Source organism: Musca domestica, unplaced genomic scaffold, assembly GCF_030504385.1.
Source record: "Musca domestica strain aabys unplaced genomic scaffold, Musca_domestica.polishedcontigs.V.1.1 18, whole genome shotgun sequence".
In the NCBI taxonomy this organism is placed as follows: domain Eukaryota; kingdom Metazoa; phylum Arthropoda; class Insecta; order Diptera; family Muscidae; genus Musca; species Musca domestica.
The window spans coordinates 13,228,240-13,256,113 of NW_026712238.1; the positions used below are offsets into that span (position 1 = coordinate 13,228,240).

The 27,874-nt window shown below is 35.5% G+C and overlaps 2 protein-coding genes across 3 annotated transcripts; both read left to right on the forward strand.

Annotated features, from left to right (window-relative positions):
• The first annotated feature begins 6,000 nt into the window (after positions 1 to 6,000).
• On the forward strand, positions 6,001 to 16,082 carry LOC101897913 (synaptic vesicle glycoprotein 2B). 2 transcript variants are annotated; one of them, XM_059120988.1, is made up of 11 exons: positions 6,001 to 6,251; positions 6,455 to 6,691; positions 10,082 to 10,244; positions 11,771 to 11,949; positions 12,014 to 12,195; positions 12,255 to 12,475; positions 13,041 to 13,200; positions 13,269 to 13,380; positions 13,440 to 13,599; positions 15,173 to 15,300; positions 15,367 to 16,082. In XM_059120988.1, the coding sequence occupies exons 1-11, from the start codon at positions 6,224 to 6,226 to the stop codon at positions 15,420 to 15,422; spliced, it is 1,626 nt and encodes a 541-aa protein (XP_058976971.1). In that variant the 5' UTR covers positions 6,001 to 6,223; the 3' UTR covers positions 15,423 to 16,082. The 2 variants fall into 2 exon arrangements, with proteins under 2 accessions (XP_058976971.1, XP_058976972.1); XM_059120989.1 differs by having other exon boundaries at positions 6,001 to 6,242.
• A 3,288-nt stretch (positions 16,083 to 19,370) lies between these two features.
• On the forward strand, positions 19,371 to 27,422 carry LOC101898083 (uncharacterized). The gene is made up of 10 exons (XM_005183854.4): positions 19,371 to 19,779; positions 21,329 to 21,491; positions 21,549 to 21,727; positions 21,787 to 21,968; positions 22,026 to 22,261; positions 22,433 to 22,589; positions 26,529 to 26,640; positions 26,880 to 27,039; positions 27,106 to 27,233; positions 27,293 to 27,422. The coding sequence occupies exons 1-10, from the start codon at positions 19,572 to 19,574 to the stop codon at positions 27,346 to 27,348; spliced, it is 1,581 nt and encodes a 526-aa protein (XP_005183911.2). The 5' UTR covers positions 19,371 to 19,571; the 3' UTR covers positions 27,349 to 27,422.
• The last annotated feature ends 452 nt before the right edge of the window (positions 27,423 to 27,874 follow it).

The following is a 27,874-nucleotide window of genomic DNA, read 5'->3' on the forward strand; positions in this document are numbered from 1 at the left end:
AACCAAGTTATTTAAAAATTTAAATAAAAAAACAATAAAATCAAATATTGTAATTTTTTTACAATTTATATCATGACAGGTATCAATCAAGAAAAAAAACGTATAACAAAATCTAGAACAATGTATGATGATGATGCAAGATCTCCTATGTAGCTGTTCGGCAAAAAAGTAGTTGTTTTTGTGAATGTTTTCAATTTGGGATTTTGGATAATTTTATATTTAGCCGCGGCCGCGCTTCTTTCCAGAAAAAAAATAATTTATCAAAGACTACAAAAGAAATCCATTTTAAGACGTAAGGTAAGTGGGCACATTAACGGATGGCGCTATTGTTAAACGACATCGTTAAATGTCAATTCTCGGACTCCAATTTTATTAAGGTTTGTTTCTTTTGTAATGTTCCCACAAGAATACTCCGGCAAGAATGCGCTGCTCTAAAGCAAAAATCGTAATAGTTACTAAAACAAGGATACTACAAGCTTTAGACTACTCAACAAATATAATGAAAAATTCTAGAAAGAGAACCTTTATAACTACTCAAGAATGATGCGGGTGGATTCTAATAAAAGCAATCTTTAAAAGTACTCTAGTAAGGACACGGATGGATTCCGTAGACCCCGTATATCTGAAATTTTGGGAAATTAAAATTTTAAGTTTTTTCCAGATTTTTCCAAAAATGAGTAATCGTAAATCAATTGGGCCCATGTAAATCACAGATGGGAACTTGTTTTCAATGAAGTTAATTTTCGACAAGGTAAATTACAGGAAATGTATAGCTGGAAATTAATTTTTTAATTGAGGTTACCTTGCGAGAACTTAGCGTAATAATGAGTACTCAATCCTTAACGACGACTCAACAAAGAATAAGATAAGTACTGAAGTAAGATTCTATTGCGAGGACGTCGATAAGTTCTTAATCTTAAATACGAGAGGATACTGAGTATATACAGGGATTGTACTACAGGATACCATGATAAGTAATTAAGCAAGGGATTTCATTTGGTATTTTTTAGGAATTAGAGGCCTGGAATGGTGGCATCCTCTAGAAGGAGGAAACTTTAAAATTTCTAGTCCACACTTTTAGCGTTTTGTTTTTCAAAATTTGGTCCCTTTGTGGGGGAGGTACCAGAACGAATGCTCCGATCTCTACTATCGTTAAAACAGAACTTGTGTTGATAGAAATATTGAAATGTGCCAAGTCTGAATGGGATCGAATGTTAATTTCGCGTTTTATGAGATTCACAAGTATTCAATATTTTGACCCTTCGTGCGGGAGGTACCAGAAGGATTGGATCGATATATCCCATCTTGACACCAGACCTTGGGTTAATTAAAATATTGTGATGTGTGTAATTTGAAGACAATCGGACTTTTACATCCCATTTTATAAGATTTATAATTATTCAAAGTTTTGACCCTTTGTGGGGGAGGTACTTAATGGAGTGGACCGATGATTTCCATTTTCGCACTTGACCTAGCACTGATGCAAATATTAGGATTTGTGATATTGGAGCAAAATCGGTTCAACCTTTCTCTTTCAGTGCAGTAAAATATATATATTTTTTTTTGAAAATTTCGATTTTATGGGGTAGGTACCAGTAGAAGTGGACCGCTATTGCCCATCTCCGAGCTCGATCTAAGTTTGACCATAATATTACGATGTACCAAGTTTGGACCAAATCGGATACTCCCTTCGAGAGTTATCGTCCGCACCAGCCAGACAAACGAAGTGACGGACGGACATCGTTAGATCGACTCCAAGTGTCCAAAAGTGACCTAGGATTTGGTCCAAAGTGACCGTTATTTCGATGAGGCACGTTTTGGTCGTATCAAATGATATATACCCTCTCGAGCCATATGGTTGAGGGTATAAAAATATATAAAATAACTGGCCCTTAGCTATCGATTTAATCACCCTCTTTCCTTAAAAATTCCTTAAACTAATGAAAAGGCTTTATATTTTGCCAATCTTTCGCATAATTAAATGGCGTTCTAAGGTAATTGTTCTGAACCGGTCTGTTTGTTTTGTAGATCTTTGATCTAAAATTTATGCTAATTGAAATAGAACAGAACGTGTTGTAGAACAACAAAAAATTTATTGAAATTCCATGAAATATTAGGTATTCACACGTTCAAATTATCCAAAGATGTTGCTACCTAATAACAATTTAGAATATTGAATTTCAATATTTAAGAAAAAATTCAAAAAATCTTAAATAAACAAAATGTGTGACATTATGTGAACGTTCACTGCATCAAAAGATTAATAAAATGATTGGGTTTGAAAATGGAAACAATGTAAAATTGGTGTCAATGATTTTTTTGGGGCATTAAACATTTTGTTATTATTCCCCAGCATTTTTGTGACATTTACGGAAAATGAAAATAAAGTTTAAAAGTGTCAGTCATAATTTATGAGTATTAAAAGCTCCACATTTAGAATGCAATAATTTTTCTTGGGAAATTAAAATTAATTTGTTTTAAAGAAAATTTATTTTGTCCCTTAGATTTTATTATTTTTTATATATGATTTTCAACATCTTAATTTTTCAAGTTGTACAAAATACTTTGTACATACTTTTGAGTGAGATTGAGGCGCTGGGAAAATCCAACAATTAAAAATAAATATTTCCAAATTATCAGTTTCCCAGCGGTCATAAAATATCACATGTGTAGAATTAAGTGATCTTGTGCGCTGTCGCATACGATAATGTGTAAGATAATAAAGGTCATGACCCACACACACAGTATCGATGCGTACAGTGGATAGCCAAGACCACTTGAATGAAGGGACAAGCACCCATGCAATGTTTCTTTTAAATCTAATAATAGATAAGAACAATTGTGTGGCTGCGACTAGGTTAAGTTAGATTAGTTTCAGTAGTACGTAAGGAACATATTTTAAAAATAAAATTAGAATTGAATCAACAGCCCTACGATACGGTCGTGTTTTCTCTTCTCCCGCTTACACAAGTATTATCGCATATAGATTTGCTTCTGCTCATGGACAAAATAATGACTTCGCCAGAAAAATTCCGGTCTTTTTTGTTTAAAAAATATTTGCATTTTGTCAACAGGGCTGGTTTTTTTTTTATTCTTTAAGTTCGTTTAACACTCTTCTTGTGATCGGCATGCAAATGCATTTTTTAATTTAACGGCTGCTGCCGTCACTGTGTTGATCTTCACTTGACTTGATTTGTTATAATGATGGACAAATGAGATAAAACCAAAGTTAAATAAAACAAGTAAAAAAAAACATTAAGTTAGGCAATGCCGAACTTTCAATACCCTCCACCATTTCGAAGGAAATTGAAAAATTCCAAAAAACCTATGCATGTATGCAAAATTTTAGCTTTCTATCTCAATTCGTTCGAAAGATAGCGTGATAACAACAGACAGGCGGACAGACAGACAGACAGACAGACGGACTGCGCTAGATCGTACGCTGATCCAGAATATATACACTTTGTAGGGTCTATTATGAATATTTCAAGGAGTTACAAACAGAATGACAAACTTAATATAGCCTCTATAGAATGGTGGAGGGTATAACAAAAATCATTTCCAAAAATCCGAAATGTTGAAAGCACTATGGTTACTAAGCTCCCCATATCATGCTGGGAAATAAAGGCAATTTGTATATGAGAAAGAAAGTTCTCTTATTACAAGCAATTTCACAAGCAAAAACATTTTTATTTGGAAAATAGCAATTTTTTGAAACATTTTTAGAAAAAACAAGTAAAAAAGCTGTAAGTTCGGCCGGGCCGAACTTTGAATACCCTCCACCATTTGGAACGAATTAGAAAATTTTCAAAAAAATTAAATCCAATAAAAATTCTTTTAAAATATTTAATATAGGAAGGTGCCGATATATGGGGGGCTATACGATATTGTGAACCTATAAAGATAATTCTCTACCGAGGTATAAAGTACCCACAAGGAACTCCTTATGTGGATTTTCAGACAATTCCGTTGAAAAATGTGGGTAAAATCATCAAAATACCGAATATCGGGGGGGTACCGTTATATGGGGGTTGTACGACATTGTGGACCTATATAGATAATTCTCTGCCGAGGTATAAAGTACCCACAATGTACTCCTTATGTGGATTTTCAGACAATTCCGTTGAAAAATGTGGGTAAAATCATCAAAATACCGAATATCGGGGGGGGGGGGGGGTACCGTTATATGGGGGATATACGATATCGTGGACCTATATAGACAATTCTTTTTGAGCAGGTAAAATACACACAAGGGACTATTTGTGTGGATTTTAAGACAATTCCATTGAAAAATATGGCTAAAATCATCAAAATGCCGAATACCGGGGGGTACCGTTATATGGAGGCTATACGATATTGTGGACCTATATAGATAATTCTCTGCCGAGTTATAAAGTACCCACAAGGAACTACTTGTGTGGATTTTCAGACAATTCCATTGAAAAATGTGGCTAACATCATCAAAATACCGAATATCGGGGGTACCGTTATATGGGGGCTATACAACGATATAGCCCATCTTCGAACTTGACCTGCCTGCAGACAAAAGAGAGATCTGTGCAAAGTTTTAGCTTCCTATCTTAATTCGTTTAGACTGTAGCGTGATTACAACAGACGGACAGACGTACGGACAGGGCTAAATCGTCTTAGAATTTTACGCTGATCAAGAATATATATACTTTGTTGGGTCTAAAATGATTATTTCGATGAGTTACAAACGGAATGACGAACTTAATATACCCTCCATACCTTTTTTGGTGGAGGGTATAAAAATGCAAAAATTAGAAATTCTTCTTTTCAGTACATTATTATATCCTCAGTCTTATGGCTAGAGAGGGTATATATCATTTAATACGACCAAAAGGTGCCTCTTCGAAATAATGATTTTAAACCCTAGGTCTCTTTGGATCAAATCCGTAGTAGGTAGTATACGATTTGGTCCTAACTTGGTACATCGTACTATTATTATTAAACATAGAACTTAGATCGAGTTCGGATATGGGCAATATCGGTCCACTCCTTCTGGTACCTCCCCCAATTTTCAAAGAAAATATTTTACTGTACAGAAAGGGAAAGGATAATCCGATTTTGCTCCAACTTTGCGAATCCTAATATTTTGATCAGTGCTACATCAGGTGCAAAAATGGACAATATCGGTCCACTCCCTCAGGTACCTCCCCCATAAATGGTCAACATTTTGAATAATTACAACTCTCATAAAATGTGATGTAAGGGTCCGATTGTCTTCAAATTTCACACATCACAATAATTTTATTAACCCAAGGTTTGGTGCGAAGTTGAAATACATCGGTCCACTCCTTCTGGTACCTCCCCCACAAAAGGTCGAAATTTTCAAAAAATATATTTTTTGCACAAAAAGAGACAGCTGTGTACATCGGTTCACACCTTCTGGTACCTCCCCACAAAAGGTCGAAATTTTCAAAAACTATATTTTTTGCACAAAAAGAGAAAGGATGACAGCAGTCTGAAGTTGGTTGCAATTTTTTCATCTCACCCTGTAGATGGAAACCCATAAATACGAGTGAGTGGGACCTAGTGGAATGCGAGCTATGTAAAGTTAAGGTGCTGTGTGCGAATTATTGAATAAATCATTGTAAGACTCGTAATGTAAACGATGGAAACAGCGTCAGAAATTTCAGAACACAAAAAGCTTTCTTGAACAAAATATGGAAAATTTTCGTGGTTTGGAGATCATTTCAACTAGAATCCAAATTGAATGTGTCTTTGCTTTCAACCTTAGAAATATTTTGGATCCCTTGGAAATCCTGTGTTCCGCTCTATATTTAATATTTCGACAAAAATATCTTTTCCGAAAAAAGCTGACAATTTTAATTTTTTTTATTTTACTTTCAAATTTTAACTTTAAATTTTGTTACACACTCATCGACAAGTCACCAGTGCCGGATTTGAATTAGCAATTGATTTGCAGGATCGCACTTGTATATAACAATTATACGGAACGTACCTAACGATCAGTCTTCATTTAATCGTGTTCGGAATCAAAAGCTTAAAAATTAATTTTAACGGTGTTTGTTTTTTCTTTTTTCGATTGGATAATTTTTTTTGCGTCGGTATATAAAAATGTGATGAAGTGGAATTTTATTAATTGAATCAAAAAAATAATAAATAATTAGAAATTTTTACCAAATAGTACATAATTACAAAATAATTCTAAATAGGTCAAAACAAGTACAAAAACAAAATGGCTATTAAACATAAAGGTGATAAAGGTGATTTAAAAAATAAATCTAATAAAAATATCTCTTTAAAATAATAATAATAATAATAATAATAATAATAATAATAATAATAATAATAATAATAATAATAATAATAATAATAATAATAATAATAATAATAAATAAATAATGTGAAACATGTGTTTGTGTTAATTTAATACTTCTTTTTCTTCCCCCCAATCCCCCTAACGCAGATAAATATGATAGTAGCAAATATCAATATGATCTAAAAACGCCAGCCGATTTTGAAACTGCCATCACAGCAACTGGATTCGGTTGGTTCAATATTTTATTGCTGCTGGTCGGCTGTCCGGCGGCTATTGCTTCAGTATTTGAGACTGCAGTTGTTTCGTATGTTCTGCCCAGTGCCGAATGTGATTTGGGTTTGAATTTATTGAATAAAGGCATTCTAAATGCTATGACTTATTCAGGTGAGAAAGCGATTCGATAATAAAATTTATTAACACAAAATAGACAAAAAACTAGCCCGCAGATGGTTATAATTCCCAGACACATTAATGACAGTTAGTTGTTGCTGTTGCCTGTTTTGCATTCTTATTAACTATTCATTTCGGCCAAAAATGCTAGACGAAATATTTGTTGGTCTCCAAATGCAGTCGAGTGTAGACAGCATTAAAGAATATTTAATTGAATTTTTATGTTCGAAATTATTAATATTTAAACTTGTTATTTGAGCAATATTTGTCTTAAGACCCAAGGGGAGCCCATGCCAATTCTTTCACTTAGCAACGTCGTTATATGTTTTCAATATTTTTACTTCGCAAATCAAGGTTCATTTTAGCAAATATGTTTATTTTCTTTATTACAAATATATTGAAGCATGTCCGTTTATTGAAATCAATAAATTTCGGCATAGGTGTTTGTGGTATAACTAGGATTTTGGAAATCGGGTTTCTCCTGATTTTCGGCATATCCAACCAAATAAGCTGTCTATATTTCCGTTTATTTCCTATGAAAGTTCTCTCCTCTCAAAAAAAAATGGTAATGGCTAATGACCACGTCGTATATATCCCAATATAACGGCAATATGGATTTTATTTTTTGAAAATTTCAAAAGTCGTTCCAAATGTTGGAAGGTATTCAAAGTTCGTCTGTTCGAACTTGCTGTTTTTTAACTTGTTTCTCTCTATTTCAATGAAATTTAAAATGTGTTACGGAATTTAAAACAAACATAAATTTGTAAAATTATATTAAAATCGGTTCAGGTTTGGATTCACATATCTTATGCACCAAACACGATTGTGTGTTCGAATCCAATGAAATACAGAATATGTGGTGGAATTTGGACAAAACTAAATTTTCCAAATTATATTGAAATTGGTTGAGGTTTGAATATACCACCCATATATATTTTCGATTGATTTCCTATATTTCTGTGCACCAAATACGCTATAATCTCCAATTTCAATGAAATATGGAAGGTGTGACGGAATTTGTGCAATTTTTTTCGCGTTATATTGAAATCGGTTCAGATTGGGATAAGGTTATGCAATGGTATTAGGCTAACAGTAAAAAACTACACAACAATTTAATTAAGGATACGATTATTACGGGGAAGTATGTTGCTACCTCGAATTCTCTAATTGCAACAAAAATGCCACTCAACTTCAAAGGATTGCAGTTTCCTACTCGCTTGGCTTTTGCGATGAAATTAATAAATCTGAAGGACAAACACTTAGTGTATGCGGACTAAATTCAGCAAGTTTCTGCTTTTCTCATGGTCAGCTGTTCCTGGCAGGTTTACGCTTTGGTAGACCGAGTGATTTTTTGCTTACATACAGGGAGAGATGAAAAAACTGTAACCAACTTCAGACTGTAGTCATTTGTAAGACACTCGTCCGACAGTTGTTAAAATTATTCCAGTAACAGCTCAATATATTGTTTACAAGCGCACAAAAGCATTTTGGTGAGAACTTTCCAGAAAAAAAGTTATTCGTGATGGGGTTCAAGCACAGGTGTTAAAGTGGATGGAAGAAAACAGAAACATCAGCAGAAATGGTTCGAAAAGAAAAGAAGCGACTTGATCGAAACCCGCGCCGCAGTGGCCGAAAAATGGCTCGTGAGCTGAACAAATCGCAATATTCCACTCGGCAAATATTGAAAAATGAGCTCGGGGTAAAGTCATAGAAATTCAAAAAAGTGCCAAAACTTACGCAGTAACAAAAAGAAAATAGACTCAAAAGAGCTAAAGAGTTGCTTCGCTTTGCCGAAAGTGGTGATCTGCCGAATTTGGCCTAAAGTTGTGAACTGTCGAATTTGTCCAGCAGTTAGTAAACAAACAAAATGATCCTGTTTACTTGCCAAAGAAGTCAGCTGTAAATGTGCACCTTCGATTGGTCATGGTGATGGTGTGGGCCGCCATAACACCCGATGGTCGCTCTCCGCTCTTATTAATCGACCATGGCATTTATTCTGATGCCGAATATTATCGCGAAAATATTCTGAGGATCTATTAAAGCTTTGGGCTCGCAAAAAATGACCACCAAAATCTCCGGATACCAATCCGTTGGACTATTGTGTCTGATCTCCAAAGTGTCGATCACCTCAACCAAGCGCTTCGCCGGGAATGGGCGAAAATACCCCAGAGCAACATTCGTTTGAAGACCATAATTCGTGCCAAATGTGACCAATTCGAACAAATCTAAACTTTTTTTAAAATTTGATGCCATTGTCGTCATTTGTTGCTTTCATTCAATAAATGTAAAATTGTGGTGTTTGACTTTGTTGCAGTTTTTTTTATCTCACCCTGTATATATAAAGTTACCATATATATGTTTCATTCGATCTTATATCTAAGTCATCCCAATCCGTTTTATACACTCCATAACAAGCATTTCCGGTACAAGGTATTAGGTATTTAAGTATTCTGAAAGTCGAGAGGTCACATGCAACATAAATTTACATCAGTCAAGTTTAGTGGAAACCGATTTAGTTCTAGCTTTTATAGGATATTTTTAACATATTTCAAAATTTAACCGTTCTATAGCCATAATAAGAAATTCATATCAAAATTTTCAATATGAACGTTTTTGTTACACTTTAATTCTAATAAATATTCATAGTGGAGTTGGCTATCATAAAGTCGGCATCGCCCGACTTTACTCTGTCCATACTGGTTATTTTAAAATTGTAAAGTGTCTAGAAAACCCCGTCGGTTTAAATTTTCAATTCCATTGCATATACTTCAAATAAATCTTCATAAATAAGGTTAACCCCAGAAGAGCTCTAACGTAAATATGTCTTTAGTTTCGGAAATTATTTGGACTGCTTAAGTGTGTAAAAAAAATCTAAATAATTATTTTCAAGCATCGAAAGTTAAATAAATAATTCTATCGCATGGGGTTTTCGATTCTTATTCTATGAAATTGCGAATTTCATTTTGTTTTAAACAAGAATCCAGTCCCTGGAGTAACTATTACTCTAATAGTTAATGTCACATGCTTGAAGAAATCTTGTTTGTAGATACAACTTTTATTTTCAATGAAGTTTTATATTGTTTGTCAAAAAAGAGCAAAAATCAATATCAAGACGTACATTGCTCGCTTATCGAATTAAAAATTGAAGTTCGTTGGCCCTGGATTAACTGGCGATATTCAAGGTAAATTTAAGCGGTTTCACCAGAAAAACAACAGTTAAAATTGCATTGACATTTGAAATGTTTGAATTTCTTTTATTTGAAAAATGCATTAAGGCGCAATAGCAACAGCATAGTTTCAGTAAATTGGTGTCTGGGTAATTTATTGAAATAATTTTAAGACACAATAAATTAATAAAAATTATTTTTTTTATCGAAATTCCAGGAATGATCATCTCAGCCATTGCATGGGGCTACATAGCAGATACAAGAGGTCGAAAATCCATTTTAGTTTGGGGATTGCTGGCCGATGTGGTTTGTGTTCTCTCCTGTGCCATGAGTCAAAGTATTATTCAACTGATGATCGCCAAGTTTATTGGTGGTTTAGTGTAAGTTTATAGGAATTCAATGTAATTAAATTGGAATTTCGAAGTTTTTTTTTTATTTTCATAATAAATACCTCTATATACTGGATATATTCTGAAAATAAACACCTGTACTGTGCAGGATGAGATAAAAAAACTGTACTATACAGGGTGAGATAAAAAAAAACTGCAACAATGTCAAACGCCATAATTTTTACATCTTTTTAAATTTCATTGAATGAAAGCAAAAACTGTCGAAAATAACACCAAATTTTAGAATAAGTTTAGATTCGTTCGAATTTGTCTCCTTTGGCACGAATTGTGGCCTTCAAACGGCCAATTAAAACCGTCACACACTGCACGAACGTTGCTCTGCGGTATTTTGGCCCATTCCCGGCGAAGTGCTTGCTTGAGGTGATCGACACTTTGGTATTTTTTAGTGTCAACCTTGCTTTCCAAAATACTCCAGACACAATAGTCCAACGGATTGGTATCCGGAGATTTTGGTGGGCATTGTGAGCTGGAAATGAAGCGAGGAACCTCATTTTGTAACCATTCTTGGGTGGCGCTTGCTGAGTCCTGTTGAAATGTCCAAGGTCTGCGGCCAAAATGTTTGCGTGCCCAAGACTTTAATACACCCTTCAGAATATTTTTGCGATAATATTCGGCATATTCTGATGCCACGGATATTACGGATTAATACGAGCGGAGATCTACCATCGGCCTTTATGGCGGCCCACAGCATCACCGTGCGGCGCTTGAGTTCTGCTGGCTAACCGAAGGTGCACATTTTCAGCTGACCTCTTTGGCGAGTAAACAAATTCGGCAGTTCACCACTTTCGGCCAAGCGAAGCAACTCTTTGGCTCTTTTGATCTGTTATCTATTCCTTCTGTTGTGGTGTAATTTTTTGCACTTTTTGGAATTTCAATGGCTTTACCCCGAGTTCATATTTCAATATTTGCCGAATGGAATATATAGCCATATCCGGCCACTGATCCACGGGTTTACTTTCTGAACCATTTCTGCTGATGTTGCTGTTTTCTTCCGTCCACTTCCTTGACGTCGGGCTACGCTACCAGTATCACGGTAACGAGCGATGTTACGAGACACAACAGATATATTCGAATTAAAATGCTGGAGTGCTTTAACGATAACCACTTGTGGTTTTCCAGCCAAATATAAAGAAATCACACTATCACGCTTGAATTCCACCGCGAATGACATTTTTTTCTGGAAAATTCTCACCAAAATGCTTTTGTACGTTTGTAAACAATATAAAGAGCTGTCACTGGAATAATTTTAACAGCTGTCGGACGAGTGGCTTAGAAATGACAGCAGTCTGAAGTTAGTTGCAGTTTTTTCATCTCACCCTGAGTACTGAGCTTTTAGGGCAAAGACCAGAGAAAATATGACACCTAATTAAACTCCCTTCTTTTCCCACAAAATTAACTTTTCTTTGCGGGTACCAGTACAAAATTAAAAAATAAAATATTGTTTTGAACTTTCAATGTCGAAAAAAATATTTTCCTAAAAATATTTTTTCCTATAGCATGGGTGGTCCATTTGCCGTTCTGATGACATACCTGCAGGAGTTTCACAATAACAAATATCGAGGCAGAGTAATGATGTGCATCGGCATTATGTTTTCAATGGCCTCGCTGTCAATGCCTGTTTTGGCATTGATGATTCTGCCACAAAAATGGGAATTTAATATTTTTAACATGGAATGTAAGAGTCGACACATGAACAGACATTTATTATTACAAACTAAAAATTGCAATATTTTTTATAGTTCACTCATGGCAAGTATATTTAGCCATATGTGCCATACCCAGTCTTGTAAGCGGTTTGGCTTTAAGCTTATTCCCCGAAAGTCCAAGATTCCTGATGTCCCAAGGACGTACAGCGGAAGCATTACAGGCATTTCGTACTATATACTCCCTGAACAAAGGCAAGCCGAAGGACACATTTCCGGTAAGTGGAGGATGAATGTTATGTTTTTAAGGCACTTAAACATATCAAATTTCCCATAGATAACAAAACTGCTAGACGAAATATCACCCGAAGAAAATGATGTCAACTATGAGGAAATCAGTATATCAACGATTGAGACGACCTCGGTGAAAGATCAAGTTAAGGACATTGTTGATGATTTCAAAACCAAAGATCCAAGTCCATTTTTAGCACTGTTCCAGAAACCATTCTTATGGCTGTCCATAAATGTTTATATGCTGAACTTTTGCATATTGCTGGGGTAAGTGGAAAATAAATGAATTAATGAGTAAAAAATCAGTTATACAGACATTCGGTATTCGAAATTTATATATTATTTCCGAGGATCATAAATGACAAAAAAAAAACTATTCATTTAAAACCGCAAATTTACTTAAAAATAGTTCCTAATGGGTACTACATCCTACGACAGAAAATTGTATATACAGGCCCAGGCCTTTAGATAGCCCCCATATAATGCTACCACCCTATATTCGGTATTATGATGATTTTAGCGGCATTTTTCTCCGGAATTGTATCAAATTTCGTATTTGAAGATCTTAACAGCTCATATGGCAAAAAATTGCATATGCAGGCCCAGGTCTTCGGAAAGCCCCAATATAACGGTACATAACTATATTCGGTATCATGATGATTTTAGCGAATTGTTTCAAGTTTTGATTTGAATATCGTAATGGGCTATGACGAAAATAGGTCCAATACAACGGTTACTCTAAATTTTCTGTGTTTTTATGATTTTAGCAGTATTTTTCAACGGATTTTTTTACTTGTTTGAATTAATTTAAATATTAAAACACTTTTTTTAGGCAAAATACAATGCGTTTATGGCTGCCACAATTGTTCGCTTCTTTGCGGGAATTCCAGGAGATTTCTATGGAGTCAGTCGAGCACAGCATGTGTTCCATACTGGAGTATAGTGTTAATAAGACGGGATTGGTCAAGGAAACAGATTCCAGTTGTTCGGTGGTAAGTAGAACTTACCATTTATCGAAATCCCAACAAAAAACTATAGTTCTTTTTTTAATTTTTTGTAGATAATTTCATCTTCCTCATATACCAACAATATAATTGTGGCTGGAGCCTGTTTTGCGGTATTTCTTGTGGCAGGAACACTAATCAATAAACTTGGACACAAGAGGATACAAAGTATGTTACAGTGATATTGTATTGGAAATATGATAAATTACATAACTACTTTGTTTCAGTTGGGGCCTTAATCATTGCTGGCATTTGCGGTTTTGCCTTGTACTGGTCCAGCACAACAGCATCGACTTTGGTGATAACAGCATTATATGCCTGTATGGGCAGCTTATCAGCCACATCGGCTGTGGGGACATCAGCATTGCTGTTTCCAACGTCCTTGAGGTAATTTGTCATATTTAAAGGTTAAAATACTAAATATTTGGTGTATAAGGAAAATATTTCTAAAAACGTAACTTTTCGGCAAAATCGGGTTGAAGACGGTCTCATGGTTCAAGGCTTATATAAGATCAGCCAAGGGGACTAGTATTGACACCAATTTTAAAAAGTATTTAGCAGTTTTTGTACTATTTTGATTTGACTTTTTTTTTGAATGTTTCATTATAATTTTGTCTTCTGACTGCAAACTTAGTTGTCAGATGAGCTCACTGGCTGACCTTATATGGGCCATGATATGGTCTTTTATTAAAACATTTTCCAATTTTTTAGTTTATTTTCTCACATAAATTTTGAACTTTTATACCCTTACCCATATGGCTTGAGAGGGTATATATCATTTGATACGGCCAAAACTCCTCCCCCACAAAAGGTCAAAATTTTCAAAGAAAATATTTTACTGCACAGAAAGAGAAAGGATAATCCGATTTTGCTACAATTTGCTATTTAGATCGAGTTCGGATATGGGTAATATCGGTCCACTCCATCTGGTAACTCCCCCACAAAAGTTCGAAATTTTCAAAGAAAAAAAAAATTTACTGCACAGAAATGAAAGGCTAATCCGATTTTGCTCCAACTTTGCAAATCCCAATATTTGCATCAGAGCTAGTACAGGTGCGAAAAAGGGCAAGTTCGGACCACTCCATCATGTACCTCCCCCACAATGGGTCAACATTTTGAATAATTATAACTCTTTTGAAATGTGAAATAAGCATCCGGTTCTCCTCCTATTTCATTCATCACATTATTTCTACAAACACAAGATCTGCTGTGAAGATGGAATATATCAGTGTACTCCTTCTGGTACCTCGCCCACGAAGGTACAACATTTTGAATATCAATTAAGCTCTTAAAACGCGAATTCAAATCCGATTTCATTCAGTCTTGGCGCATCGCAATATTTCTATCCACACAAGATCTGTTATAAAGATGGTAGAGATCGGACCATTCTTTCTGGTACAAGCCCCATAAAGGGTCAAAGTTTTGAATAACCAAAACTATTATAAAATCCGAAATGGACATCCCGTTATATTCTTACTTCACACATCCCATTATTTCCACTAATACAATATATGCTGTGAAGATGGGATATAACTCCTTCTGGTACCTCACCCACAAATTTATTATTTCGCATAAAATTGGATATAAATGTTCGATTTTCTTGTAATTTTGCACATGCCAGTATTTTAGGCTAGAGGTATGAAAATGGAATACTTCGGTCCTCTATATTTGGTATCTCACTCCCATTCTTATATTTTCTTAAAATTATCACAAATCTCATATAAAGTGAAGGAAGTAACCAATATAGTCCAAACGTCGCAATATTTATATCATATTTATTTAGGTCCGAAACGAAATGGCCAATATTGGTCCATTCCTTGGGAACCTACTCCATAGAGGGCCAACAATTTGAATTATCATAACATAAGTCAAAATACAATTAAATAATCGAAGATTGGCTGTCGCCAAAACCGACTGATATTCTTTTAACTTATTATAATTTTTGTTTTTTTTTTTTCAGAACAATGGTCGTCTGTGTGGCCCTAATGTTTGGACGTATTGGTTCCATATTTGGTAACATTCTGTTTCCTGTCTTCATGTCGTTTGGCTGTGTGCCACCATTTCTTATGGTGGGCGGTGTTATGTTTGGTAAGATATTAGCCATATTCTATTTATTATTTAATAATAAATAAAATTAATTATTTTTTCTTGCAGTCGCTTGCATTTTATCGGCAATGCTGCCCAACACTAAAAAGGCTGATCTCAAATAAATATTCCTATGTAATATATATAAAACAAATAATTAACCCTTAAATTGCTACCATAGTAGCATTGAGAAGATAACATCAGGCAATTTTCATGAATTTGCATTTTTTTTTTTGTCAAAACGATACATTTTAACACTTCCTCATGTCAAAATGTTTATTTACAAATCTATTGTATATACACAAAACAGGGATGGGAACCTGTTTTCAATGATGTTAAATTTGACAAGATAGACTCCAGAAAAATGCAGAGCTGGTTCTCAGTTCTCTTTCTATAAAAATGTGAAACAACATTTTTTATAAAAGGAAAGAATTGTCAAATGAATCATTTTATAAAGGAAATATTTTTCTTTTCTTATTTTTATAGAACTAGTATCCAGCCTCTGAATATTATTATCTTAAATGAGGTTACCTTGATTTACTACAATTAAATTCAAAATACTACAAAAATTTCGAATAAGTTGAAACTGAAAGCACTCATGTATGCACCCAGAGTGAAAGCTTGGCTGTCAAGTAAATTTTAGCTATGTATTATAAAAATATTAACTATTATAATTATATTATAACATTTTATGAATTTATATTGTTTTATAAATAGATGTTATGCGTTGCAATTTAATATTTGTGATATAATTAAGTAATAAACAAATTTTATTAAATAAAAAATATTTGTTTTTTATTCATGTGTGTTGAATGTCTCCCTGGCTGACTGATGAGTGACTGACTTAAACATGAACGAATAGATGAAACCGATAAGATATGACTAGGTTTTTGGACATTTTAACTAATTGGGTACATCTGCATCAGAACCTTTTTGTATAAAAGAATAAATTTGGAGTTCTAAAAGTACACTGTGCAACACGAAAATGCTCACAGAAAATGTGCAGCAGAATTTGAAAGAGGAGCTAAAAATAAAAAAACACTTGTTTCGGCGTTTTGAACGTTTACATCACAAAGTAACCTAAATATGGGGTGTAACTTACCCTCTCTACCAGATTTGTGGAGATTAGTTGGACTCGGGGTATTTTACGTATATTACAGATAAAAGTAAGAGGATTATTTTGATAAAAAATTGCCCTTAAGCGATGTGTAAAATACCAAGGGGGTCTTTTTAGTACTGCTTTAAGAAAACTTACCTGAAACGGGATCATAGCAAGTTAAAATACTTACTTGTCATACAATTCTACTATTTGTTTCAGAAGACATCAAGAGTGCTATATATTAACAAAAAAAAACATTTTAGTTCGGCCAAGTCGAGGGTATAATCCTCCACAATTTGGAAAGTAGCTCATGTGAACATATGTCTGTAAATGCCGAAATTCCAGCATTCGAGGGGTATGCGTCTCTTTTGTTATTGGGAAAATCCAATCCAAATTTCAAAAAATTCTGTATAAAAAGTGAGGATGGTGACGTTGACTCTAAATACGGAATTTCAAGCTTTCACATTAGAAAGTGTGGCTAAAACCCCAAAATATCTAATATGGGAAGGAACAAAAATTGGGGGTCTGTGCGAAAATGTTGACCAGTATAGCTCATCTTCGAACTTGACCTGACTACATATAAAAGACATTTCTATGCGAAATTTCCTATCTTCCTATCACATGCTGTTTGGACTATAGCATGATAACAACAGACGGACGGACATGGCAACATCTACTTAGAATTTTACGCTGATCAAGAATATGCAGGGTGAGATAAAAAAGTGCAACAAAGTCAAACGCCATAATTTTTACATTGTTTTTTTTTTTTTTTAAATTGTATTGAATGAAAGCAAAAAATGTCGGAAATAGCATCAAATTTTAGAATACGTTTAGATTTCTTCGAATTCGTTACCTTTGACACGAAGTATGGCCTTCAAACGGCCAAAGAAACCGTCACACGCTACCCGAATGTTGCTCTGCGGTATTTTGGCCCATTCCCGGCGAAGCGCTTGCTTGAGGTGATGGACATTTTGGTATTTTTTAGTGCCAGCATTGCTTTCCAAAATACTCCAGACACAACAGTCCAACTGATTGGTATCTGAAGATTTTGGTGGCCATTGTGCGCTGGAAATGAAACGAGGAGCCTCATTTTGTAACTATTCTTAGGTGACGCGTGCTGAGAGCGATGGTGCTGAGTCCTGTTGGAATTTCCAAGGTCTGTGGCCAAAATGTTTGCGTGCCCAAGACTTTAATACACCCTCCAGAATATTTTCGCGATAGCATTCGGTATTTACTCTGATGCCATGGTCGATTAATACGAGCGGAGAGCGACCACCGGCTGTTATTGTGGCCGACACCATCACCATGGCCGACGCTTGAGTTCTGGTGGCCAACCGAAGGTGCAGAGTTTCAGCTGACCTTTTGGCAAGTAAACACGATCATTTTCTTTGTTTACAAACATTCGTTTTCTCATCGGAGAAAACCAAAGCAACTCTTTTGCGTCTATTTTCTATCTGTTGCGGTGTAAGTTCTTGTACTTTTTGGAATTACAATGCCTTTACCCCGGTCTCATTTTTTATTATTTGCCGAATGGAATATTGTGATATGTTCAGCTCTTGAGCCATTTTTCGGCCACTGCGACGCGGGTTTCGATCAAGTCGCTTCTTAATTTTTCGAACTATTTCTGCTGATGTTGCTGTTTTTTCCGTCCACTTCCTTGACGTCTTGCTACACTACCAGTATCACGGCAACGAGCGATGGTACGATACACAAAAGATTTATTTACATTTAAATGCTGGAGTGCTCTAACGATAGCCACTTGTGGTTTTCCAAAAGTTTTTTTGGCTTTGAAATGACAGCAGTCTGAAGTTGATGCACTTTTTTCATCTCACCCTGCATAACGATACCCACCGATATTCGGTGTTTTGATAATCCTAGTCACATTTACCCACGCAACTGTTTCAAATTTGGTATTTAAGAAAATTTGGTAGATGACAATCCTTGAAGTATAAAATTGTCGATATTGGTTCCTGTTTAGGTATGGCCCCATATAACGACTTAACTCACTTTATGGTTTTTTGAAAAGTTGAACAGAATGATCCAAACAGTCTTATTGGCATTTGTAATTTAAAGTGGATAGTTTTTGAATTCAGATACTTTTATATAAAAATCTTTGCTTTACCTAGAGGTGAAAGGTTTTAAAAGTTCGGCCCGGCCGAACTTAATGTTTTTTTTACTTTTTTTTTCAAAACATCCAAATGACGTATGAAAAACTTAAACAAAACACGACAATATTTTGCAGTTTAAATCCGTATTTTAGTTGAGCTGGGTTTATCATAACGCTCAATTAGCAGTTGAAAATCCCACAATTGCTGATGTGATATGTGATTCATGGATATAGGGTCGTTGCTATATACTTAGGGATTTATGAATTTATACGACTTCAAAATCTAACACGCCTGGCACAATAGTTAAACAACAAGATTATCTTCCATTTGTTTTAAAGAGGAGATCCCACTACTATTTTTTTCGGAATAAAGAAAATGGTTCTATGTCGTCATTTTATAGTTGAAAAGACACTGAAAACCTTAGACAAAATAATAACAAAAGCTTCATTGCGAATATAAACAGTTAGTCTATCATTTAAAGGTGTTATAAAGACGATAAGAATCAGCAAACATACGAGTATATATGTCTTGATAAGCTCAATGCAAATAGTAACCACGGGTAAATTGATGCTAATGCAAAACAAACAAGGTAACTTTCCTGGGATGTGGGAGAGAAAAATTCAGATAACCCATCTTCTAAACTTCTTGTCGTACAATTGACGATCATTTCCAAATTTTTGCAAAAGAACACTCTCGCTATTGATGCCACAGAGGCAAGATAAATTTGCAAACAAATTTACTTAATTTATTATTAGGTATCTTTGCACAGCTTTCAGATTTTATGAATGAAGATAATGGAGGACATTGTCGCACGTCTCCGCTAAAATAAAAATAATGACTCCACAGGTTTCTTTGTTTTTCTTTGAATATATAACGCGGCGATTTGCTGAACAGTTAGTCGCAGAAATTTTAATGAAGCAGTTTAAATTTTGGTGAAAAGTGAACGTTTTCAACCAAAGTGATTTTTGGGAAATATGTGCGGATAAAAACAAGAGAAAATAGATAAAACATAATTTAGGTCAAATTTTATCATTTTAATCTTCGAAATCATCTACTACAGCTGCAAAATGTCGGAAGGTCCAGCAGACTTCGAAACCGCCATTAAAGCTTGCAGATTTGGCCGTTTTAATATTATCTTGTTGGTTGTGGCCTTGCCTGCCGTTATTGCACCTACACTCGAGACGGCGGTGGTTTCATACATCCTGCCCAGTGCTGAGTGTGACCTACATTTGGATTTATTAGATAAGGGGATTTTAAATGCCGTTACATATTGTGGTAAGAATGAAAGATTAGTGAGGGAGTCTAAAATTTACAAAAGACGTTCTAAAGACATCCTAGCTTCAGATGGTGTTTCATCTACAGAAAGAGGCTCCAGGAGGGTTTCTATGTATAGAAGAGCTTCAGAAGGTCTTCTGTATACAGAAAAGCTTTAGAAGGCCTTCTATGTATAGAAGAGCTTTAGAAGTTCTTTGGAAGTTCTACTATGTCTAGAAATGTTTCGAAAGGTCTTCTACAAAAGAGCTTCAGAAGGGCTTCTTCTATAGATCTTCCATCCATAGACTGAGGCTTCAGAATGTCTTCTATGTATAGAAGAACTTCAGAAGGATTAATCTATAGAATAGCTTTATAAGCTCTTTTATCTATAGAAGAGCTTCCGTAGGTATTCTATGTCCAGAAAAACTTCCAAAGGCCTTCTATGTCCAGAAGAGATTTCAAAGGTCTTCTATGTCCAGAAGAGCTTCTAACGGTCTTCTAGGTCTAGTATAGCTTCAATAGATCTTATTTGTATATAAGAGCTTCAGCAGGTCTTTTGAAGTCTCCGTAGGTCTCCTATGTATAGAAGAGCTTCTGTCTTCTATATCCAGTGGAGCTTCCAAAGATCTATGTCTAGAAAGGTCTTCTATGTCTAAAACAACATCGGAAAGTTCTCTATATCTAGAAGAGCTTCGAAAGATTTTCTATCTGTAGAAGATCTTCAGATGGTCTTCTGTGTACAGAAGAGGTCTTTTTCGCATAGAAGAACTTTCGGAGGTCTTTTTCGCATATAAGACCTTCCGGAGGTCTTCTATGTATAGAAGAGGTTTAGAAGATCTTCTAGGTCTAGAAGAGCTTCCGGAGGTCTTCTATGTATAGAAGTGCTTTTGAAGGTCTTCTATATATAAAAGAGCTTCCGGAAATCTTCTATGTATAGAAGAGCTTCGGGGGGTCTTCTATGTACAGAGCTTCCGGAGTTCTTCAATGTTTAAAAGAGCTTCCGGAGGTCTTCTATCTATAGAAGAGCTTCAGGGGGTCTTCTATCTATAGAAGAGCTCCCGGAGGTCTTATATCTATAGAAGGGCTCCCGGAGGTCTTCTATCTATAGAAGGACTCCTGGAGGTCTTCTATCTATAGAAGAGCTTCAGGGGGTCTTCTATCTATAGAAGAGCTTCAGGGGGTCTTCTATCTATAGAAGAGCTCCCGGAGGTCTTATATCTATAGAAGGGCTCCCGGAGGTCTTCTATCTACAGAAGGGCTCCCGGAGGTCTTCTATCTATAGAAGGACTCCCGGAGGTCTTATATCTATAGAAGGACTCCCGGAGGTCTTCTATCTATAGAAGGGTTCTTAGACGTCTTCTATCTATAGAAGGGCTCTTGGACGTCTTCTATCTATAGATCTTCTATTCTATCAATAGAAGAGCTTCCGGAGATCTTCTATGTATAGAAGAGCTTCCGGAGATCTTCTATTTATGGTAGAGCTTCAGGACTCTTCTACGTATGGAAGAGCTTCAGGAAGTTTTCAGGCCTCATTTGTAAATAATAATTTTATAAAGAATATATTTTTAAGGTATGATCTTGTCCGCCATTGGCTGGGGTTATTTGGCCGACAATAGAGGTCGTCGGAACTTGCTAATAATCGGCTATTTACTGGATGTTATTTGCGTTGCATGCTGTGCAATGAGTCAGAGTCGGGTCCAATTGATGATTGCAAAGTTTTTCGGTGGATTTATGTAAGTTTTTACTTTCGACAAATTTTTTTTGAATTTTGATCCTTACCTTTTTTCCAGAATGAGTGGTCCATTTGCAATACTAGTAGCTTATTTGTCGGAATTCCATGACAGCAATTTTCGTTCGCGTATTATGATGATGATTGGCGTCATGTTTACATTCGCTGCCATTATCCTGCCGGTGTTGGCCATTCTGATCTTACCACAAAATTGGAATTTCAATCTATTGAATATGAACTGTATGTATCTTAAAGCCGAGTGAGAAAGATGATATATTTTTTGGTGCTATGATTTGTAGTTGTTGCATGGAAAATATATTTGGCTATTTGTGGAATACCAAGCCTCTTGTGTGGCACATGCTTTTGTTTTCTGCCCGAGAGTCCACGTTTTCTCATATCCCAAGGTAGAAATGCTGAGGCCTTGGAGGTGTTGAAGAAAATATATGCCATTAATACAGGAAACCCTCGAGATACATATCCTGTATGTAGCGATTTCAAAGTAATTTATATTTATGTTGTATTTTTTGTAAATTTTCAGATTAAAGAGTTGATACAAGAAATCAAACAAAAGGAGGTTGCTGAGAAGAAACTAAGCATTGCAACCATTGAAACAAATAGAAAGAATGACGAGGGAAAGTTGGAGAATAATGGAGATGAAGTGAAAGATGGGACTCTACTGGATAAGCAGCCAAACATATTTAAAGCCTTGTGTTCGAAACAATATTTGGGTCTATGTTTTCAAGTTTGTTTCATAGAATTCCTCATAATGTTGGGGTAGGTCGATTTAAGATTTAGGGCCTATCTTTCACCCATTCCATGCGAGTTTTTCAAAATTTAAATGTATGCTTTAGCCAAGAAATTGAAAAAATACACATCGAATGGCTGGTATAGTAGGTCCGTAATTTTTTAATTTATCATTTTAATTTTTTAATTAATTTTATATAGACAAAACACCTTGCGTCTATGGTTACCCCAATTATTTGCTTCCCTCCACGAATATGAACAAATTTCCAATGAAAGTACCAGCATGTGCACTGTCTTAGAGTATAGTGTCAATAGAACGGAACTGCTCAAAAATACTCCTAGGGATGAGTGTGTTGTGGTGAGTTTATTTAATACCAATATTTAAAGTAACAAGTTAAACAAGTTAAACAAGTTAAAAACCAGTAAGTTCGGCCGAGCCGAACTTTGAATACCCTCCAACGAATTTGGAAATTTTCAAAAAACAATATCCGTTAAAAATTCTGTTAAAATGTTAAAAATACCGAATACAGCCGTTATATTGGGGTCTATATGACGTGGACCTACATAGGCTTTGTTTGTCATAAGCCATTACCATATTCAAATTCGAAACTTGAAATAAACGGTGAATAATGTAGCTGAAATCATCAAAATATCTTATATAGGGAAGTACCGTTATATCGGAGCTGTGCGAAGACCCTGACGTGCATAGACAATTTTCTGTCACAGGCTGTAACATCCATTACGAACTTCAAATACGACATCTCAAACAATTTCGGTGGGTATTGTACCTAAAATCGTCAAAATACCGAATATAGGGAGGTACTGATTTATAGGACCTATACGAAAACCTGGACCTCCATAGACAATTGTCTGTCACAGACTGTAATTAAGAACTCTAAACGCGTAATTTGAAGCTACTCCTGTGAAAAATGTCGCTAAAATCATCAAAATGCCGAATATAGGGAGGTACCATTATATGGGGGCTATATGAAGACGTGGACCTGCACAAAAAATTTTCTGTCTTAGGCTGTAGTATCCATTTCGAACTTCAAATACCAAATTTGAAACAATTCCGGTGAATAATGACGCTAAAATCATCAAAATACCGAATATCGGGAGGTTATATGGGGGCTATATGAAAACGTGGACCTATATGGCCCATTTACGAACTGGCAAAATAAACATGTGTGCAAAATTTTAGCCTTCTATCTCAATTCGTTCGAAAGATTGCGTGATTACAACGGACAGTCGGACAGACAGACGGACATCGCTAAATCGACTTAGAATTTTACGCTGATCAAGAATACATATACTTTGTTGGGTGTGACATGAGTATTTCGAGGAGTTACAAACGGAATGACAAAGTTAATATACCCTCCATAGTTTTGTGGAGGGTATAAAAATATCATTCGGTTTTGCCGACAGATGTATACCCTCAGCTATGATAGTTTATTAGGTACCAGATATAGTCGACTAAAGGCTGTGCAAATTTTCACGAAAATCAGACATCTATTACCAATTTTTATTGGAATAATTGTTTATTATAATTTTGCCCTTCTTTGGGGGAGGTACGAGAAGGTGTGAGTAGATAAGTCCCATATTAAATTCCATATTTCTAGATGGATCAAGTTTAAAAACAACCGCCGAATTGTTTCGCAAGTTATGAGCGATATAAATATTGAAAATTGTTACTCTTTGTGGGAAAGGTACCAGAAGGGGTAGGCCGATATATAACATCTTCTTGCGTTTGAAAAAGTATAGGAATACGCAAAATTTGATGAGAATCAGATGCATATTTCGCATTTTATAAGAGACATAAATATTCACCAGATGGTGTGGTCCGATATATGTCATCTTCACACATAATATTTTGTTTATAAAATTATTGAGAGGTGTTGAGTTTGAAAATAATCGGATGCTCGTTTCGCGTTCTATGAGCTTCATAGTTATCCAAAATTTAGACCCGTTGTCGGTAAGGTACCAGAAGTAGTGGAACGATATCTACCATCTTCACACCAAAGCTTGTGTTAATAGAAATACAGGGATGTGTGAAATTTTAGGACAATCGGATGCTTATTTCGCATTTTATGAGAGTTATTTCTATTCAAAATTTTGACCCCTTGTGGAAGGAAGGAATGGTTTATCTCTACCATCTTTATTACAGATCTTGTGTTGATAGAAATATTGAGATGTGATAAGTCTGAATGGAATCGGATATTAATTTAATTTTTTATGAACTCAAAATTATATGAACTCGAAATTTCGACCCTTTGTGGGGTGAGAAGTGGACCAATGTATTCAATGTTTACACTAGACTTTGGGTTAGTAAAAATATTGTGATGTATGTAATTTGGAGACAATCGATCTCTTACATCACATTTTATATTTATGTGGTGGAGGTACTTGATGGAGTGGACCGATATTGTGCATTTTCTCACCTGAACTATCACTGATGCAAATATTAGAATTTGCAAAGTTAGAGCAAATTCGATTATTCTTTATCTTTCTGTGCAGTAAATTATTTTCTTTGAGAATATTGACATTTTGTATGGGAGGTACCAGAAGGTGTTGACCGATATTGCCCATCTCCGAACTCGAACTAAGTTTGACAAAAATATTACGATGTCCCAAGTTTGGACCAAATCGGATACTCCGTTCGAAAGTTATCGTGCGCACCAGCCAGCCAGGCAGACGGATGGACGGACGTCACTGATCGATTCCTAATGTCCTAAACTGGTTTGGTCCAAAGAGACCTAGGGTCTAAAACGGTTATTTCGATGAGGCACGTTTTGGCCGTATCAAATGATGTATACCCTCTCTAGCCATATGGCTGAGGGTATAAAAACACATATCACAAAGAGTTTAGATTTGTTCGAATTGGTCACCTTTGGCACGAATTACGGCCAATGAAACCGTCACACGCTGCCTGAATGTTGCTCTGCGGTATTTTGGCCCATTCCCGGCGAAGCACTTGCTCGAGGTGACCGACACTTTGCCATTTTTTAGTGCCAATCTCACTCTTAAAGATACTCCAGACACAATGGTCCAACGGATTGGTATCCGGATATGTTGGTGGTCACTGTACGCTTGAAATGAAGCGAGGAACCTCAATTTGTAACCATTCTTGGGCGGCGCGTGCTGAGCGCGACGATGCTGAGTCCTGTTGGAATGTCCAAGGTCTGCGGCCAAAATGTTTGGGTGCCCAAGGCTTTAGTACACCCTCCAAAATATTTTCGCGACAATAATCGGCAATCGGAGAGCGACCATCGGCTGTTATGGCGGCCCATACCATCACCATGGCTGGCGCTTGAGTTCTGGTGGCCAACGGAAGGTGTGCATTTTCAGCTGACCTCTTTGGCAAATAAACACGATCGATAATTTTGTTTGTTTACAAATTGCTGGACAACGAATGTTTTCTCATCGGAAAAACCCAAATTCGGCAGTTCAACACTTTCGGCCAAGCGAAGCAACTCATTAGCTCTTTTGAGTCTATTTTCTTTCTGTTGCCGTGTAAGTTCTTGCACTTTTTGGAATTTTAATGGCTTTACCCCGAGCTCATTTTTCAATATTTGCCGCATGGAATATTGCGATATGTTAAGCTCACGAGCCAATTTTCGGCCACTGCCACGCGGTTTTCGATGAAGTCGCTTCTTTACTTTTCGAACTATTTATGCTGATTGTTGTTTTCTTCCGTTCACTTCCTTGACATCGGGTTACACTACCAGCATCACGATAACGAGCGATGCTACCAGAAACAAAAGATTTATTCACATTTAAATGCTGGAGTGCTCTAACGATAGCCACTTGTGGTTTTCCAATCAAATATAAAGAAATCACACTATCACGCTTGAATTCCATCTCGAATAACTTTCTTTCCGGGAAATTCTCACCAAAATGCTTTTGTACACTTGTAAACAATGTAATGAGCTATCACTGGAATAATTTTAACAGCTGTCGGACGAGATGCTTAGAAATGATAGCAGTTTGAAGTTGGTTGCATTTTTTTTTCATCTCACGCTGTTTGTCCAGGTTCCCAATTCTATTTCCATGAAAAAGTGAAATGAAATATTTGATAAATGAAAATATTTTTTATTTCATTTTTTCATTGTACGAGAATATGGCCCCAGGTTGTAGAATAGACCCCTTATAAAGCTAGACTTCAAGTATTGGTATTTAAATGTCCAAGGTAAACGTCTGCATTTTGGAAATTTGTGTATCCAGCCAAGATAAGACCCCATTTACTTGTTTGTCATTTAAATACGAAAATTTAAAATTAATTCTTTATCTTTTATTTTAGGTTATTACACCCTCATCGTATACAAATAACATAATTGTGGCCTGTGTTGGCATTGTAACATATTTATTAGCTGGGACACTTATCAATGCCCTGGGCAATAAGAGGATACAAGGTGCGTTTAAAAAAAAATATATTTTTCATGAAATGAAAATTTGTAATGAGGGCAGGAAGAAATTGCCGAACGGTTAACAATTTTCTAAAATAAACAGATTGAGAGAAACAGCAAGGCAATTCAAAACTTCAATACACCTACTTTTTAAGTTATTAAGTGCAATGACCTGTTGGTCAGCATGAGGTCTAAATCATTTCTATTTTTTAAATCCTCCTTTGCACAATTTTTTTCAATTTCAGTTATTGGCCTAATAATTGCGGGCACCAGTGGCATAGCTCTCTACTGGTCAACATCGTCGCTAACAACAATAATTCTAACATCTCTGTATTCAGCATTGGCCAGTATGGCTTCAACATCGTGTATTGGGTCATCTGTGATTCTATTTCCGACTTCTTTAAGGTAAGAAAAATTTAATTTAATATTAGAAGTTATATTTTTAAATTTTAACTACTTTTGTCCATTTAGAACAATGATTGTATCTCTGACGATGATGATTGGCCGAGTCGGTTCCATATTGGGTAATGTCATGTTGCCGATTTTTATGTCTATCGGTTGTGTACCCCCTCTTGTCATGTTTACCATGGTCATGTATCGTAAGTATTGAAATGGATATAGTTTCATAATAATTCAAGTTTATTCTTTTTCGTTTCAGTTGGCTGTATCCTGGCCGCATTGTTGCCAAGTTCAAATAAAGTGGAACTTAAGTAAATGTGTATTTTCCATCGTCTCAATAATTAAGTCTTCTTAAAAAATCAATGTGTAAATATTTTAGACATTAAAACGTTATTTAAAAGTTAGTAAAACATTTTTGTAGTTGTATAATTTAATTGTGTTGTAAATAAAAAAAGATATTTAAATTTGTACGAAACTATCTTATAATCAATTTTAAAAAAATTAATAAAATCGTATAGCTCTTCGTAAAGGAGCACAAGAAGTTCTTGCTATAAAAGAGAGTCATTTGTCAGACGATAAGACATCATTCTATTTTATAGTTTTCCATGACCTTTAGTCTTCGAGCATCCATAGAACTTAGCAAACATGTACATAACAGAAGATTTTTGAGCTTAAAGGGCACAAGCGTTTTCCTATGGGTTATTAGGAGGTTAGGAGGCCAACCGAAAACCAAACTGTCTGTTTACAAAATCCCATAAGACCTAGCCTTAGAAGGTTAGAAAGTCTTTTGTAGACACCAATACGATATTCTTTAAATAAATATTCTCAGGGAAGACCAGAA

What these genes read in the sequence shown, in the direction of transcription:
- LOC101897913 (XM_059120988.1), top strand. Translation starts at nt 6,224, where the DNA reads ATGGCTATTAAACATAAAGGTGATAAAG. An exon ending in TAATATTTTTAACATGGAAT is followed by an intron (nt 11,950 to 12,013) that starts GTAAGAGTCGAC and finishes TATTTTTTATAG; the next exon opens with TTCACTCATGGCAAGTATAT. An exon ending in TGGACACAAGAGGATACAAA is followed by an intron (nt 13,381 to 13,439) that starts GTATGTTACAGT and finishes ACTTTGTTTCAG; the next exon opens with TTGGGGCCTTAATCATTGCT.
- LOC101898083 (XM_005183854.4), top strand. Translation starts at nt 19,572, where the DNA reads ATGTCGGAAGGTCCAGCAGACTTCGAAACCGCCATTAAAGCTTGCAGA. An exon ending in AAATGCCGTTACATATTGTG is followed by an intron (nt 19,780 to 21,328) that starts GTAAGAATGAAA and finishes TATATTTTTAAG; the next exon opens with GTATGATCTTGTCCGCCATT. An exon ending in CAATCTATTGAATATGAACT is followed by an intron (nt 21,728 to 21,786) that starts GTATGTATCTTA and finishes TATGATTTGTAG; the next exon opens with TTGTTGCATGGAAAATATAT.